Consider the following 15,918-nt stretch of genomic DNA (forward strand, 5'->3'; position numbering starts at 1 on the left):
GTGAACCGGCCACAGCGCCGGCGAACCGGCTGCACCATGAGCAATCCGGCCGCAGCGCCGGCGAACCGGCTGCACCGCCGTGACCCGCGTTCCTCAGACGCACTGAACGGACGCGGTGCCGAGATTCAGAGTCGAAAATGGAGAGTGAAAGACGCACCACCTATAAGCTACTTGCTCTGTTTGTAGCATGACTGACACACGGCTATTTAATAATCACTAAATAAAACGTTCAGAGATTAATGTGATTGCCTAGAAAGCTGAAACTGTCTTGGAAGGATCTGGATAGGACAGAGGCAGCAACACCATTTAACCACAGCCGCCACTGGCGCAGGACGAAACCTCAGCACCTCCGAACTGCCACCCTCGAGCTCCCTGTCCCTTTCACTGGCACGGAAACTCTTGACTAACTTGGCAACTTGGAAGAAAATATTACTAAGCAAAATTCAGCTTTCATTAGAAAATACAAAAAAGAGGAATTAAAACCTGAAAATGTGCTTTGCAGGAACCAGGGTTAGAGGAAAAACAGCTAAAAACCCCACTGTCTTAAATTATACTAGGATGTCAGATGGCATTTCTGGAAAAGCGTTATGTTGAAAGAGCCAGTACATGGTAAGGGACAGTTACAGCAGGAATTGACAATGAAAACGTTACACAGAGCTTGAAAATCCAGTCTGATTCGTGCAGAAGGCAAGGCACGCTGTGTGCGGATACTGAACGCGTCCACAGGAGCGCTGCGTGACGCCAGCGAGCAGGACGCGGGGGGACAGCGGCAGGCAGGAGTTGGGCTCAAGGCGCGGCCCTGCAGCACCAAACCCCGCCTGGCACGGCGCCGGGCTCTGCCGGCCGCGGCTGCCGCTCCGCCTCGCGCCCGCACACACAACAGGCCCCAGCGCGGCTGTGCCCGCGGCGGCGGCTCCGAACCCGGCCGGTAGCGCTGCTGCGGCACAGCCGCCCCGCAGCCGGTCCTGTTCAGCAGCCGCGTCCGCAGGGACCCCAGGCTCCGCAGGGGCTGAGGCGGAAACATGCACAGAATGAATAAAAATTAAAACAACGGAACTTACCATACTGACATCTACTCAAAACTGCAAGGTAGTGCCACGAAAATGACTGCAAAACCCAGAAATTACAGGAAATCTAATTCAGCTGACATTCGCATTACCAGTTCTCCACTGGTATTCTCAGCGTTAAATGGTAAGAGTCCCCAAAACCTGATTACCATGTGGGACTATTAGATGCTGAGGTTCTCTGATCATGAGAGCACTGCTCTAGCAAAGGGCATACGGATTTCAACCCAGCAAAGCTACCACATGAGGATCCACCCCACACCTGCAAATCTTCGAGATCAGCCAGACACTTTGGGCACACAGAAGAGTTTGGCAGCAACGTGCGGCACCGTCCAATGCGGCACTGCCCGCCACATCACCGTCCAATGCGGCACTGCCCGCCGTGACACCGTCCAATGCGGCGCTGCCCAATGCAGCACCGTCCAATGCAGCACTATCCAATGCAGCGCTGCCCAATGCAGCACTGTCCAATGCAGCACTGCCCAATGCAGCACCGTCCAATGCAGCACTGCCCAATGCAGCACTGCCCAATGCAGCACCGTCCAATGCAGCGCTGCCCAATGCAGCACTGTCCAATGCAGCACTGCCCAATGCAGCACCGTCCAATGCAGCGCTGCCCAATGCAGCACCGTCCAATGCAGCGCTGCCCAATGCAGCACCGTCCAATGCAGCACTGCCCAATGCAGCACTGCCCAATGCAGCACCGTCCAATGCAGCGCTGCCCAATGCAGCACCGTCCAATGCAGCACTGCCCGCCGTGACACCGTCCAATGCAGCACTGCCCAACGCAGCACTGCCCAATGCAGCACCGTCCAATGCAGCACTGCCCAATGCAGCACTGCCCAATGCAGCGCTGCCCAATGCAGCACCGTCCAATGCAGCGCTGCCCAACGCAGCAGCGTCCAATGCAGCACTGCCCGCCGTGACACCGTCCAACGCAGCACTGCCCAATGCAGCACCGTCCAATGCAGCACTGCCCAATGCAGCACCGTCCAATGCAGCGCTGCCCGCCGCGGCACCAGAGCCAACAGCTCCTGACTCCACCGGCTCTGCCCCCGGCCAGGCAGAAGCAAGAACCAGGCCAAAAGGCGTCCGCCCTGCTGTAGGAGTCCAGTGAGAAAGCTCCACTAAAAAAAGCCTGTCCAGGCTCAATACAGAAACTGAAACCACTTCTGTAACTGTGTGAGTTCAGGGCACACACTAGATTCTGCATCACAATCTAACACAACGACAAGACATTTTAAAAAAAGGGTTAGAATTCACTTTTTCAAGGAATTGGTTTACGTTCTTATGGCAGATTTTGCTCTTGAAAAACAGTATATATACTGAGAAACCTGCAGATTTGCAAGACCTTTACACATGATGACAGCAGATCCCATCTGACAGAGGTGAAAGGGAAGGGAAATTTCTTGCACAAACGTCATTAGCCGTATTCAGGAAGCAGTTTATGATGGACACAACGTAGTGTGACCCGTGGGAATTCTACTGCTGTTCAGACAGACCGTTTCACCATTTAAAGCAACAAACAAATCCATGAAAACATGTTAATTTTTATATTTAATATAGTCATATAGCCTTCGCAAGCTTGACAAAGTATTAAGACCAAAACCAACCTACCAGGCTGAATATCACCTCCATTAACAGAAACCAGCTCCGCTCCTCACCGAAGAGGAACGCATGTCTTCTTCAGCATGGTGCGTGACACTCGCAAAGCGCGGCGACTGGCACCGGTGCTCTTCAAAGTAGACTTCTATACTCACAAATGGACAGAAACACCACCAGAAAACACTGACAGGAACTCTTCCGTGCAAACAGAATCCCAGCTCTGGCAGTCGCGGCCCAGCCGTGGGCTGCGCGGGTCCCAGCGCTGCGAGGACGCGGTGCTGCCGCGCCCAGAGCCGGCCCCGCAGAGCCCGGCCCCGCAGAGCCCGGCCCCGGGATCAAGCCGCAGGGGCCGGGGCACACAGGTGTTCCCAGGTGTGCCAGTCCAGCGCAGAAAGCGCCTCACAACCAGCGCAGCGCTGAGGAGGGCAGGGAGGGGACGCGGCAGCCCCGGCGCCTCCCGCACCGGCCCAGGGCCCCGGGGCTGCAGCTCGGCTGGTTCCCGCTGCGCCGCCTTCCTGCAACACTTGGTGAAAGCGCAGAGAGGAGGGACGGAGCGGGAAGGCAAATGAGCTTTGATGCAGCTTAAAAACTTAGAGATTAGATGCTCATATGACCCTTACAACAAGACAAGAACTCTTTCCAAGACCCCTTAAAACCAAGAAGTTTAGGGATAAAACACAGGTGTTCCATCCATGCAGGGATATGTATGTTAAGTTTTCGTTTTCTTAACTCTTGATGCTCACAGCAGTGAAAGCTTTGTCAGTTAAAACAATTTCTCCATCATGCACTTTTTGTGCCTGACTAAATCTGTGGTTGTACATTGTAAATACCTTTTCATATCCAAGCTAGACATAATATGAGTATTTATCACAACGCATGTGACCTGTACAGTGTATACCTTAGTTTTATCCACCTGCAACTGTAAAATAGTCAAATTATTGCAAATGTCATCATAGTTCTCGTTGTCCGGTGTGGTTTCCTGCCGGCTCAGCCGCGCAGACGTGTCAGCGCCGGGCACGCGGACTCAACCCGGCCCGCCCGAAGCGGCGAGCGCCGCGAGTCCAGCGGGACTGCCATCTCACACCAGCCCACGTTCCTTCTAAACCCCAAGGAATTCATAATTCTCCTGATCTGCTTGAAACGTAACAGGCTCAGCTTTCTCCCAACTGAACTAGGAAATCCCCCCTAGGTAAATCCCAAAGGACTGTATTTTTACACGAGCAGTACAGAACACCTGCTGTACAGCACACTTATGGACGTCCTCCCTGTCCCGGTGAACATGGAAAACCATGAAATCGGACTTTGGCAGGTACGAATAAAGTTTTACAATAATTGTATTAAAAAACCTAGTTGAATCTTTGCATCTGTTTCTGCAATAAGTGATATTAAATATTTAAGAGCTCTCAAAGATCTCCATGTTCATGTCTAAGTTTTGTCCAGATACAGAAATTGGTTATAGCTAACTTTGAATTCATAATTGCGCTAAATTTCTACAGAACCCTTAGGAAGGGCAACACTTAGTAACGAGATTTATCTAAACTTACCGATGTATATCAACAGGAAGTAATGGTTTCTAGACAGTAAATTAATTTACAATGGCTAGCATAAGCAAACAGATGGGAAAGCCTCTGCTCCTGCTCCACGGCCCTGCTCCTGCTCCACGGCCCTGCTCCTGCTCCACGGCCCTGCTCCTGCTCCATGGCCCTGCTCCTGCTCCTGCTCCACGGCCCTGCTCCTGCTCCACGGCCCTGCTCCTGCTCCACGGCCCTGCTCCTGCTCCTGCTCCACGGCCCTGCTCCTGCTCCTGCTCCTGCTCCATGGCCCTGCTCCTGCTCCTGCTCCACGGCCCTGCTCCTGCTCCTGCTCCTGCTCCACGGCCCTGCTCCTGCTCCTGCTCCTGCTCCACGGCCCTGCTCCTGCTCCTGCTCCTGCTCCACGGCCCTGCTCCTGCTCCTGCTCCACGGCCCTGCTCCTGCTCCTGCTCCTGCTCCACGGCCCTGCTCCTGCTCCTGCTCCTGCTCCTGCTCCTGCTCCATGGCCCTGCTCCTGCTCCTGCTCCTGCTCCATGGCCCTGCTCCTGCTCCTGCTCCACGGCCCTGCTCCTGCTCCTGCTCCTGCTCCACGGCCCTGCTCCTGCTCCTGCTCCTGCTCCTGCTCCTGCTCCACGGCCCTGCTCCTGCTCCTGCTCCTGCTCCTGCTCCTGCTCCATGGCCCTGCTCCTGCTCCATGGCCCTGCTCCTGCTCCACGGCCCTGCTCCTGCTCCTGCTCCACGGCCCTGCTCCTGCTCCTGCTCCTGCTCCACGGCCCTGCTCCTGCTCCTGCTCCTGCTCCTGCTCCTGCTCCTGCTCCTGCTCCACGGCCCTGCTCCTGCTCCATGGCCCTGCTCCTGCTCCCCACCAGCCCCAGCTGGGGACCCGACACTGTCCCTGTGCTCACTGCCCAGGGATGGGCTGAAGCCACCTCAACATTCTTGCTGGCATATACAAGCTAAAAATGATAAAAGCTACTATAACCTAATGGCATAGGGTACCATTTGGATTAGAAGCACTTTAAGATAATGCATTATTTAACATTTACCTTCTAATTTAAGCTCCTAGACTTCAGAGTCACCGCACAGACCCGGAGCTCCCCTCCTCTGTATACCACCGGGACAAAGTCAGTTTCCACTGTATTTGCCTTTGGAAGGTTTCGCTCGAGGATGCTCTGTACAGGACTTGCTTTCCTCGTTACCGTTCAGTTTCTTGCCTCAGTTTCAACCACGGTAAGAAAAGCAGCCCTTCCTTTCCCCAAGCACTTTTCCTACAACATTCGGAACGTTTCTGCAGCGCTGAACACGAGACAGAAGGAGCGAGAGGAAGGTGATGGTCTTCAGTGGTTCCAGTCTTTTTCTTTTGTTTAAATAAGCAATAATTGGTTAACCTGTTAGAAACCTCCATGTGAAAAAAGTACCTTCCATTTTCCCAACATGGTAAAATACAAAATAAAAACTTTTAGCATACTGTGCAACACCCCTCTGGTTCAGCAGAAGCCACGATCCAGGCAAAGTGCCCAGTCCGCCTAAAGGACTAAGTTTACCAATAAAGCGCAACCTAAAAACTGCAGAGTGATGAAATGGGCCATTTCCAAGTGGGCCCGGTGTTCCATTCTGCAGGCTGCTGGCGCACGCACCAGCCCCGCACCCCGAGGAGCTCCAAGTGACACGAACACAGCCCTGCCCCAGAAAAACCATTTCTTTTAGTCTCAGCTCTATTGCTAACGCCAATAAACTTGGGAAGGCAAGCAGCAGTGCCTGAAAAGGTTTGCATTTTCTTTAAACCAATTTCATGTGTCAGCTTCCAGCTTACTGCATATCTTTATATCAAATCGACTATTTCTGGTTATTACACTGGTCAAGATTTTTGAACTACCAAACTTGACCCTCTCACACTTTCTTCTTATTAATTAATTAGAAAACAAACAACAAAAAAAGAACAATTGAAAAAAGGAAATGACAAAAAGCATCTTCTCGTCTTTTGGCAACTGCCTTGTGGTTCAGTCTTCACCGCTCCCCTCGGGACCCTCCTTCACCCTGTGCTCCCCTCAGGACCCTCCTTCGCCCTGGGCTCCCCTCGGGACCCTCCTTCGCCCTGGGCTCCCCTCGGGACCCTCCTTCGCCCTGGGCTCCCCTCGGGACCCTCCTTCGCCCTGGGTTCCCCTCGGGACCCTCCTTCGCCCTGCGCTCCCCTCGGGACCCTCCTTCGCCCTGGGCTCCCCTCGGGACCCTCCTTCGCCCTGGGTTCCCCTCGGGACCCTCCTTCACCCTGCGCTCCCCTCGGGACCCTCCTTCGCCCTGCGCTCCCCTCGGGACCCTCCTTCACCCTGCACTCCCCTCGGGACCCTCCTTCGCCCTGTGCTCCCCTCGGGACCCTCCTTCGCCCTGCGCTCCCATCGGGACCCTCCTTCACCCTGCGCTCCCATCGGGACCCTCCTTCGCCCTGCGCTCCCCTCGGGACCCTCCTTCGCCCTGTGCTCCCCTGGGGACCCTCCTTCGCCCTGCGCTCCCATCGGGACCCTCCTTCGCCCTGCGCTCCCCTCGGGACCCTCCTTCGCCCTGCGCTCCCATCGGGACCCTCCTTCACCCTGCGCTCCCCTCGGGACCCTCCTTCGCCCTGCGCTCCCCTGGGGACCCTCCTTCGCCCTGCGCTCCCATCGGGACCCTCCTTCGCCCTGCGCTCCCCTCGGCAGCAGGAGGGTCCGTGCCCCGAATCGCGAGGCAGCAGGTGGGTCGATATTTAACACGCCGCTCCCTGCCTCTCAATGGGCTCTGAGCGCACAGCGAGCTCCGGGCAGGACGGGTCACCTCAGCGGAGCTGACACGGGCCCATTTGTTAACTCATTAAAACTGCTCGGACCCAGGGAACCTGACAGCTCTGCGCTCAGCTCCCAAGTGAAAGATCCTCTCAGAACAAGCTTCTGGATTTCTGAGGGAGCTTCGCGTCCACAGTCACTCCCAGATGTGCTCATGTACTCTTCCTGGAAAGCAGAATGCTTTCCTTTTCTTTCTGTTTCTTTGCTTCTGAATGCTCGTCTGGGTTGGTACTTCTTGGTGAAAGCAGAATGTCAGAGCAGCAGGAAAAATTAAAGAAAACCAAAAGAAAACCAGCAACCCAGAAAACCCCAAACACCCCTTATTCTGTGTTACAAAAAGAGAAGTTCCCACAACTCAAAATTGTTTTCAACAACAAATATGTAAATCTGCCTTGCAGATGACGTACAAAAACATTTTTAAACATGTAGCACTGTGCTATTTTTTCCACTGACAGCTTATAAAAGAACACACTCAACATGTCCCCTCCCTTTAACCCACATTTCCTTCAACTGCAGGAATAGGAACGGCCAAAAATCTGATCTTCCCTGGCTTTGTGGAGAGGTTCTGAAGAGCCAGATAACTGCAGCTAAACTGACGACACGAGAAAGCTGAATTTTTAAATCCCAAAGTATTAGTCATCGAAGTGGAATATGTACCACGGATTGACTAAAAATACTTTCTCCTTTTAAGCAGATCAGTCGTCACTTACCGTTTGTACTGGTTCTGCAGGCGCCTCCGCCCAGCTGTGATAACGTCTCATACAAAATATAACCCCCCTTCCTGTGAGCTGCGAAACAGCAAAGCCCGTACGATCCAAGATCTCTCTTACTCAGCTCACCTTGAACCTCTGTCAGCGGCGCTCGTGCTGGCCACTGCTCAGCACAGCCCGCAGCAGGACCGGCTCCCCACGTAAAATGAAGATAGCCTGAATGCTTTCGGTATTTTCACTTTTCTCTGTCCCACCAATGCAGCTCTGTCCTCTGGGAACACGCGTGTGCAGCCGGCACGGCACAGGACGTCACCCGGCACAGGACGTCACGTCACCCGGCACAGGACGTCACGTCACCCGGCACAGGACGTCACCCGGCACAGGACGTCACGTCACCCGGCACAGGACGTCACCCTCTGGGTCTGTGCCCGCAGGGAAGGTCCCGGGAGCAGATCTCGGGAGCAGATCCCGGAGCAGATCCCGGCCGGCACAGGGCAGGAGTCCCACAGCGCCAGGGCCACCAGCAGCCCCGCACCGATGAGGTTCACCCGGATCAAGGGCAGGGGACGCTGTGCGGTTCACCACTGTTTTCTTAGTGAAGTACCTGATTTTAAAGTCAACCAAAACAGTTACAGCAAAACTAGGACGTGCAGGCAGATTTTCAAAAACGTGCATTTCTGTCTTGAGTAACAGGGAGTTTCATCAAACTGCCTTACTGTCCTGATAAAATACAATTGTTAAGTGCTAAAGAGATTCCAAACAACATTAAAAGCTGATCTCAGCCATGTTTCCTCTGCTGTTCACGTTCCTTGCTGTTTTCTAAGCCTGTACACAGCACCTGCTGACAAATTCTCTCCCTTCCGTGCTGTCTGGGACAACTCCAGCAGCCTTTGCGGAGCGGTGCCCGCAGGAAGCCCGACCCGCAGCTCCCGCGGAGACGCCACCACGACCGCCGGAGCTCGAACCGTCGCCCAAAGGACACGGACCTCTGGTATTAGAAATCTCTTCTGATCACTGAATCACTCAAATCAGGTTCTTCGAGTTCACAAGGAATCTCCCAACACAAAACCTTTCCCCTCACAGCAAGACCAGTTCAAACACTTAAAGGACAAACAACAGTTCAGCAGTGCAAGCATTTTCCTTCTTGTAATACCGAGCCCAAGCTTGGCCATGGATATTGCCTACTATAGAGCAACAGCAGGGAAACAAATCTAGCCCGGTCTCGAGAGGACAGACAGGAGACAGTTCATCTCACCCCTTCGGCGTCGCAATAGGCAGCAGCTGGCAGACTGATTTCTAACCAGCAATTTCAGCAGCAGCAGCAGCGAGCAAAACTGCTGAGCCTGGGCATTCGCGGGTGAGCCAGGTCCCTGCCCAGCCAAGCAGCGCACGCACAGCCCGACACGGCCGCCGGCCGAGAGCAGAGGAAGCCTGAGACGTACGCGCTGGGAGGCCGGCAGCGAGCCGTCCATGGCGGCGCGGGCAGGGCCAGCCGGCAGCGCTCCGCCGGCCCGGCACGCTGCACCGCAGCACCGCAGCACCGCGCGCACGCAGCAGGACCCTGTAACGTGAGGCAGCAGCACCCTGGGTGCCTTGGCAGGAGCCCCAAATGCGTGTCTGAGAAAGCAACTGCAGCTCCGAACGAGCACGGCAAGAGCGCGCTGCAGAACAGTCACCCAGCCTGCTAAAAACACGGCGTCGCTGACCCTGTCAGGAACACATCTGAATTGAAAGTCTTGTTTTCTGGAGGAGAATAAAACCAAAAAGCAAAACACATCTGCTGTCAATGGCCTCAGAAGTTTATTTAAAACAAACAAAGAAACAAAGAAACACAGCCTGGAACAGAAAAGCACCACTCATTTTCTTCCAGCAGGAGCGCGGGTGGGTGAGCGACACGCAGAGCTCCGGGCAGGATGCGGCCTCGGATCTGCTCCTCTGGGACGGGAGCTGGCTCAGACTCCCGCACGAGCTCAGGAGGTCCCTGCAGGTCCATTCCAAACCTGCCTCGCATTGCACAGTCCCAGGGGAGACAAACGCAACGCCCGTCACCCGGTCCGTGCCCCGGGAGCTTCAGGGAGCCCAGAGGAGCTGCCGGACTGCGGACACGGCTGAAAGGGCTAAAAGGCGCCGTTCACCCGGTGCGTCCCTCCAGGCAGCGGGTCTGCCGGGCAGCGGGCCGGGAGCCGGTCTGCTCACCAAGCACCACGGGCAGAACGCGGCCTGAGCGATTGTGACGGCGGGAACGGGCCCTCTGGGGAAACACGCCAAGACTAGGCTTTGATTTTAGGCCTTGAGCAAGCACGGCAAGCACACCCTGTATGTTTTGGGAAGCTGTTGGCTGGTGGGTAATTTACTCTTCCAGGGAAGGAGAAGCGAGAGAAGCTCCTTCACAGCTTGCTGCTCTGCAGCCAGACAACTGTTTACCATCTATTCATAACAGATCCATCCTTAAAAAGAAAGTTATTTTTAAGAGATGTTAATTGATCCACAAGGCATGTTTTCACATGGATTATGTTCTGTTAATTGCTAATCAGCCTGGTTGTCTGTACCATACTCATCTATACTCAGTCTGAGAGACACCTCCCTGTGCACTTCCCCGGTTTTCCAGGTCACAGACGCGCTGCGCTCTCTGGCTTCGCAGTTGGCACGGGCAGGCTGCTCCGGCCCCGGGGCCCGTCTGCAGCGCCAGCTCCAGCGCCCAGCGCCGCCCGCCGGGACCCGCGTGGGCCCAGGGACGAAAACCCGCAGGAACTGAGCAATGCTTAGGAAATCTGGTCACGACAAAAGATGGGCCTAAAAACAAAGACTCGTGCTCCTCCTGCTCCCCTCACATGGAAATGCAAGCTTGTTTTGCTGACTTAACTCACTTGGGTTTACAGTTTTCGGAAATAAATGCACTTCAGGTTTAGCCAGCAAGCGCACACCCAGAGCGGCCCCTGCCAGCGAGCGGCAACTGTCATCGGTTTGTAAAGGGAACCTTGTCCAGCTCAAGCGGGTACATTTCTAATGTATACTGTAATGATGCATTGATCCTACTACAAATTAATTCATTCTTACTCTCAATTTGCTGTACAGGCTCTGTCTGGGATTCAGTAGGGTGACTGCTCAGATGGACAATAAGGTCCCATCTGGATCACAACGAGCACACAGCTCAGGTCACCTCTCAAACCACTGGTGAGCCGTGTTTGCAGCTGCACGGCCGTGCCAGGCCAGCACAGCCCCACGGGGACACCAGCACCCAATGGGGACACCACCACCCCACGGGGACACCACCACCCAATGGGGACACCACCGCCCAATGGGGACACCACCGCCCAATGGGGACACCACCGCCCCACAGGGACACCACTGCCCAAGGGGACACCACCGCCCCACGGGGACACCACCACCCAATGGGGACACCACTGCCCAATGGGGACACCACCGCCCCACGGGGACACCACCGCCCCACGGGGACACCACTGCCCAATGGGGACACCACTGCCCAATGGGGACACCACTTCTGAAACCCCACACTGTGGCAGTTAGCTCAGAGAAATTCTTAAACTTGCGTGACTTTCAATAGTAGGTTGGGAACCCAGCGGCGAAGGCAGCGTCCCCCGGGCCGCGTGCTCTGCCCGTCCCGGAGGTGACACCGTCTGCTCACGGCGTCCCTCCCCGACCCCCGGCACCATCACGCCGCCAGCTGAGCAGCTACAGCAGAGTGTTTTGCGTCAGCGCAGCTCATCTGGACGAATGCTCGGCAGTTTTACAAGAGGACGGTTGAGGTTCCACGGCCAATTCCAGCAGAAGCGCCGTCTGTCTCCCTGCGGCCGCGCGCAGCCAGGGCTCACCAGCCCTCTCCGTACCAACCCCAACCGCTCCACCGCCCTCCCCATTCACAAACCTGCCCTCTCAGCGCACAATAGAACTTTTCTGAAAGCACCCAGTTGTTTTCTGCTTCCCGAGGGGAGGTTTTCCACACATTTCTACTGAAAACTGTCATTGATGAGCTGAAGACAGCTCAGCCTTGTTGTGAGACAACAAAGAGCGCACACAGATCGCACACGGAGCAGCCCGGGGCAGGCAGGAGTAGCGCATGGAAACACCCTCTCCGAGCAGCTCCGCTGAACAACTGCACAAGAGTGCCTCATCTTGTTAAAAATAGAACTAATTTCTGCTTTGGCAGATGGAGTTTCAGCCAAAATATCCACCGAGCCGCTTGAATAATTGTTGCTTCTCCATGGCATAACAAAGGATCTTAATGCAATTTACTGCCCTTTCTGTAAAACGTGATATAAATACTGTTCACTAATTTCTCAGCAATTAAATTAATAGAAAGAAGGTTTACAGCACTGTGCAGCAACTAGCTGAACCACTACCAAAGCTGCCGAGGCATGGGCACCGTTCTGTACACACAAGTGGTTTAGTCTCTCAGGAACAGGGCAGTCATTCGATCTCGCCGTCACGCTCAGCAGAAGGAAGCTGAGGAGCTCGGGGCTGGCAATGCGCAGTAACCGGAGCCGCGGTGAGACGCAGGGACACCCGCAGCCGAGGCGCTGAGGTTGCTTCAGAAAGTACACGTACGCTTTGAAAAAGACCTACGAGTAAAACGCAATTTCACAGTAGCTCAGACCCCGCATACTGCACAAACTGCTTCTATTTCAAATAATTGAGCTTTTCTTTTAAAATCTTCTTAGAATTTCATCTCTATTTACAGAAATTCAGAAAACGGCCACCTTTCGCACGCCAACCGGAGCATCCAACGCGAGGCACCGGCCGCCCGTTCCTGGAGGAGCCGCCGTGCCCAGCGGCGCGCACGGAGCACGGGGTCCTGCCCTGCCGGGTGACCGCTGCAGCCCACGCGGACACGCGGCTCGGCATCTTCCCGGCAACCCGTTACCACCAGAATCCGCTTCCTCAAAGTCTCAGAGCAACGGGATCCCTGGGTTACAGCATTAAATCAGTTACAGTTTCCAAAGAAGGTTTAAGTCCTGAAAGGAGAGTTTAAAACACAAGTTTAAGTTTAATCTCACAAGATTAGTCTGCGCTGAAGCTGTTCACTGTGAAGTTATGAAGGATGCGTAAGAGACACTTTGAAGATTAAAACCAAAGCCAAGCAAACACCAGCAGCACAACGTTTCTCCTGTGGGCCTCCCCGAGCTCTGCAGCGAGTGGACCAGGCTGCACCCCGAGCCGGGACGTGGGATCAGCCAGGCTGTGGGATCAGCCGGGCCGTGGGATCAGCTGGCCAGCAGGATCAGGCCGGGCAGCGGGATCGGCCAGGCTTCGGGATCGGCCAGGCCGGGGGATCGGCCAGGCCGGGGGATCAGCCAGGCCGGGGGACCGGCCGGGCAGCGAGACTGGCTGGGCTGTGGGATCGGCCAGGCTGCGGGATCAACCGGGCAGCGGGATCAGCCTGGGCAGTGGGATCGGCCGGGCCATGGGATCAGCCTGGGCAGCGGGATCACTGCTTCACACTTCACAATTAATTTCACTGCTGAAAAAGTAGCGAACCTTCACAACTCTCCTGCCCGCATCAGTACAGACATACGATAAAACCAACAGTACAGACTGACAATAAAACGATAAACTCGACCTTCTGTCCCTCAGTTCATCACAAAAAATCTTCCCACACCTTCTCATGGTATTTTACACAAGAGAACTCTGGGAGAATATGTGGAAATTCAGTAGTTAGTGAAGACCTAGAAAAGACAAACACACCTCGCTAGCTCTGAGAAGGTGCCCAGCCGGACCTGCCGCCGTGCCCTTTACGGAGGAAGGATTTGGTTTAAAGCAGATGTTTATACTACGTTCAGCGTGGAAAACAGCTTAACGATAGCTGATGGCTTCTGGAACTCAACCCCGCAGAGCCGGCTGGCTGCTGCTGCCAGCCAGCCACGCGGCCAGCGTTTGTTTTGAGAAACCTGTGACACCGAGGCCACAAGCGCCGGCGCTGCCGCGTCCCTGGGTCCCCGAGCTCCCGACACCGCCCGGCACGACAACGTGTGCGCGGGACTCCACAAACAGAGGTGCATGCTCATCACGGGAACCGCGGCGGCAGTCAACCAGAGCTCCTTTGGCCTTTTAGACCCAGTCATTTCAAGTCTAAAATGGTACAAGGATTTCTTCAGCTTTTCGCTCACTGCTGCCACAAAAAGCAGTATTTTCCTCTTCATCTCTACTCTTACCATAAACCAAGCAGCTCCAAAGCCTCTTATGTACATATGATACAAGTCACCGAAGGTTAATAGTTTGTCTACATGGCGTAATGAAGACAAGTGACCTATTCCAGCTTCAGCTGAAATCAGTCGGATCCCGCCAGAAGTCAGCGTGTGCTAGTATGGACCGAGCCTCTATTGCATAAATAAAACGGCAGTCTATCTCTCTTTGGTTGTTACAGACTAGACTACTTAAAGTCCTGTCCTTGTTTTGGTGGGCAGAAAAGCTCAGAGGATTCCAGTAGAAACACCAAATACTGTACTTTGAAAGTAACAAGTAAGTGTAAATCTGCACTGCAGCACCAGTGCAGATCCAGATGTGGGTGGTCACTGCAGCACCAGTGCAGATCCAGATGTGGGTGGTCACTGCAGCACCAGTGCAGATCCAGATGTGGGTGGTCACTGCAGCACCAGTGCAGATCCAGATGTGGGTGGTCACTGTGGCACCAGTGCAGATCCAGATGTGGGTGGTCACTGCAGCACCAGTGCAGATCCAGATGTGGGTGGTCACTGCAGCACCAGTGCAGATCCAGATGTGGGTGGTCACTGCACCACCAGTGCAGATCCAGATGTGGGTGGTCACTGCAGTACCAGTGCAGATCCAGATGTGGGTGGTCACTGCAGCACCAGTGCAGATCCAGATGTGGGTGGTCACTGCAGCACCAGTGCAGATCCAGATGTGGGTGGTCACTGCAGTACCAGTGCAGATCCAGATGTGGGTGGTCACTGCAGCACCAGTGCAGATCCAGATGTGGGTGGTCACTGCAGCACCAGCCACGGGCCAGGCTGGGACATCGCCCCGGGGCTTAAAGACTCATTTCCTCAGCACTGATTAGCTAAATTGTTTAGAAAGACCACGACGTCTTCCACCTGCTCGGTGGACCAGCTCATCTCATCTCAAGCGTTTTGAGCGCTTGAGATCTCGTTTTATGCAACCTTTCATTTCTAGCAGTCTATGTACAAACGCTGTTCACTCTTCAGCTCCATTATGGTACAAAAAGGATAATATTTACACAACGTATGGAGGCTACAGCATACCCTTGAACTCCTGCAGCTGCTATTAAACAGCATTTCAGGAAAAAGAAATAAATTCTCAATTAAATTAGCTCATATGTAACCCAGTGACAAGACCGAAGGATACAACAGATCAAGTTAGAGTATTGCCAATACATTACCTTAATTAAGCAACTATTTTATTCAGAGCATTAATATTGAACACACTTAACGAAAGCAAGAATAGCTCCAAATCTGCAGGTCTTTAGATTTATAGCACTTTACCCTACCACATAATAACTATGACTAAGACATAATTTCCCTACCCAACTCCAGGTGTCCGAGTCTCCACGCCTCTGCAATACTCCGTTAGTTTTGAGATCAGCGGGGCTGGTTCCCAAGGCATGCCCAGCTCCTAACTCCGTGAGAAGCACAGGATGCCTCTCCTCTTGGTCGTTTCATTTTTTGGGGTGTGGGAGGTTGTCTTTAGCATAAAGAGAACAGCAACCTGCATTTCACCGAAAGAAAGAACACACGCACCCCAAGGAAAAGCTGATTTAAATGGAGAAGGCTGTTAGAAGCTGTAGTCCTGCCCCAAAGCAGCAGTGCCAGCGCGGATCCTGCAGGAACACTGCCCAGGCGCTGCGGCCGGCGCGGTGGAACAGCCCCCGCGCACCGGCTCTTGCGCTCCCACAGCCCCGTTGCCAACGGCAGCAGGCTGAAACAACGCATTTCTGACCAGAGCTCTTCCCTGTAAGCTCTTGCTCCCCCCAGCAGGCTCCCGCGTCCCCCCAGCGATGTCCCGGCGCGCCGCAGGCTCGGGCGGCTCGGGCGGCACAGCGCGCTGCAGTGACCCTGCAGCTGAGCCCCCCTCTAGGTACCGATCTCCCAAACATGACACCAGCGCTCACAGGCTTCTGAGAGTTCAGCATGATGACCACATGATGACATGGACAAGTATTTTCCTGCAGTTGACTGTTTACTAACAGCGCTCAAAG

The 15,918-nt window shown here is 54.4% G+C and overlaps 1 protein-coding gene across 10 annotated transcripts in view; it reads right to left on the minus strand.

The window, feature by feature from the left end:
- The window catches only part of TMCC1 (transmembrane and coiled-coil domain family 1), a 72,973-nt gene that overhangs the window by 24,620 nt on the left and 32,435 nt on the right, over nt 1-15,918 (minus strand). The window contains exon 1 of one of the 10 annotated variants that reach the window (XM_021296617.2): nt 2,682-2,855. The exons of the other annotated variants lie outside the window; for them this stretch is intronic. Coding sequence (XP_021152292.1) covers nt 2,682-2,702 — 21 coding nt within the window. The 5' untranslated portion in view covers nt 2,703-2,855. Of the gene's footprint in view, nt 1-2,681; nt 2,856-15,918 lie in introns of those variants that run through there. 10 annotated transcript variants of the gene reach the window in all.

Source organism: Columba livia, chromosome 10 (genome assembly GCF_036013475.1).
Source record: "Columba livia isolate bColLiv1 breed racing homer chromosome 10, bColLiv1.pat.W.v2, whole genome shotgun sequence".
Classification (NCBI taxonomy): Eukaryota; Metazoa; Chordata; class Aves; order Columbiformes; family Columbidae; genus Columba; species Columba livia.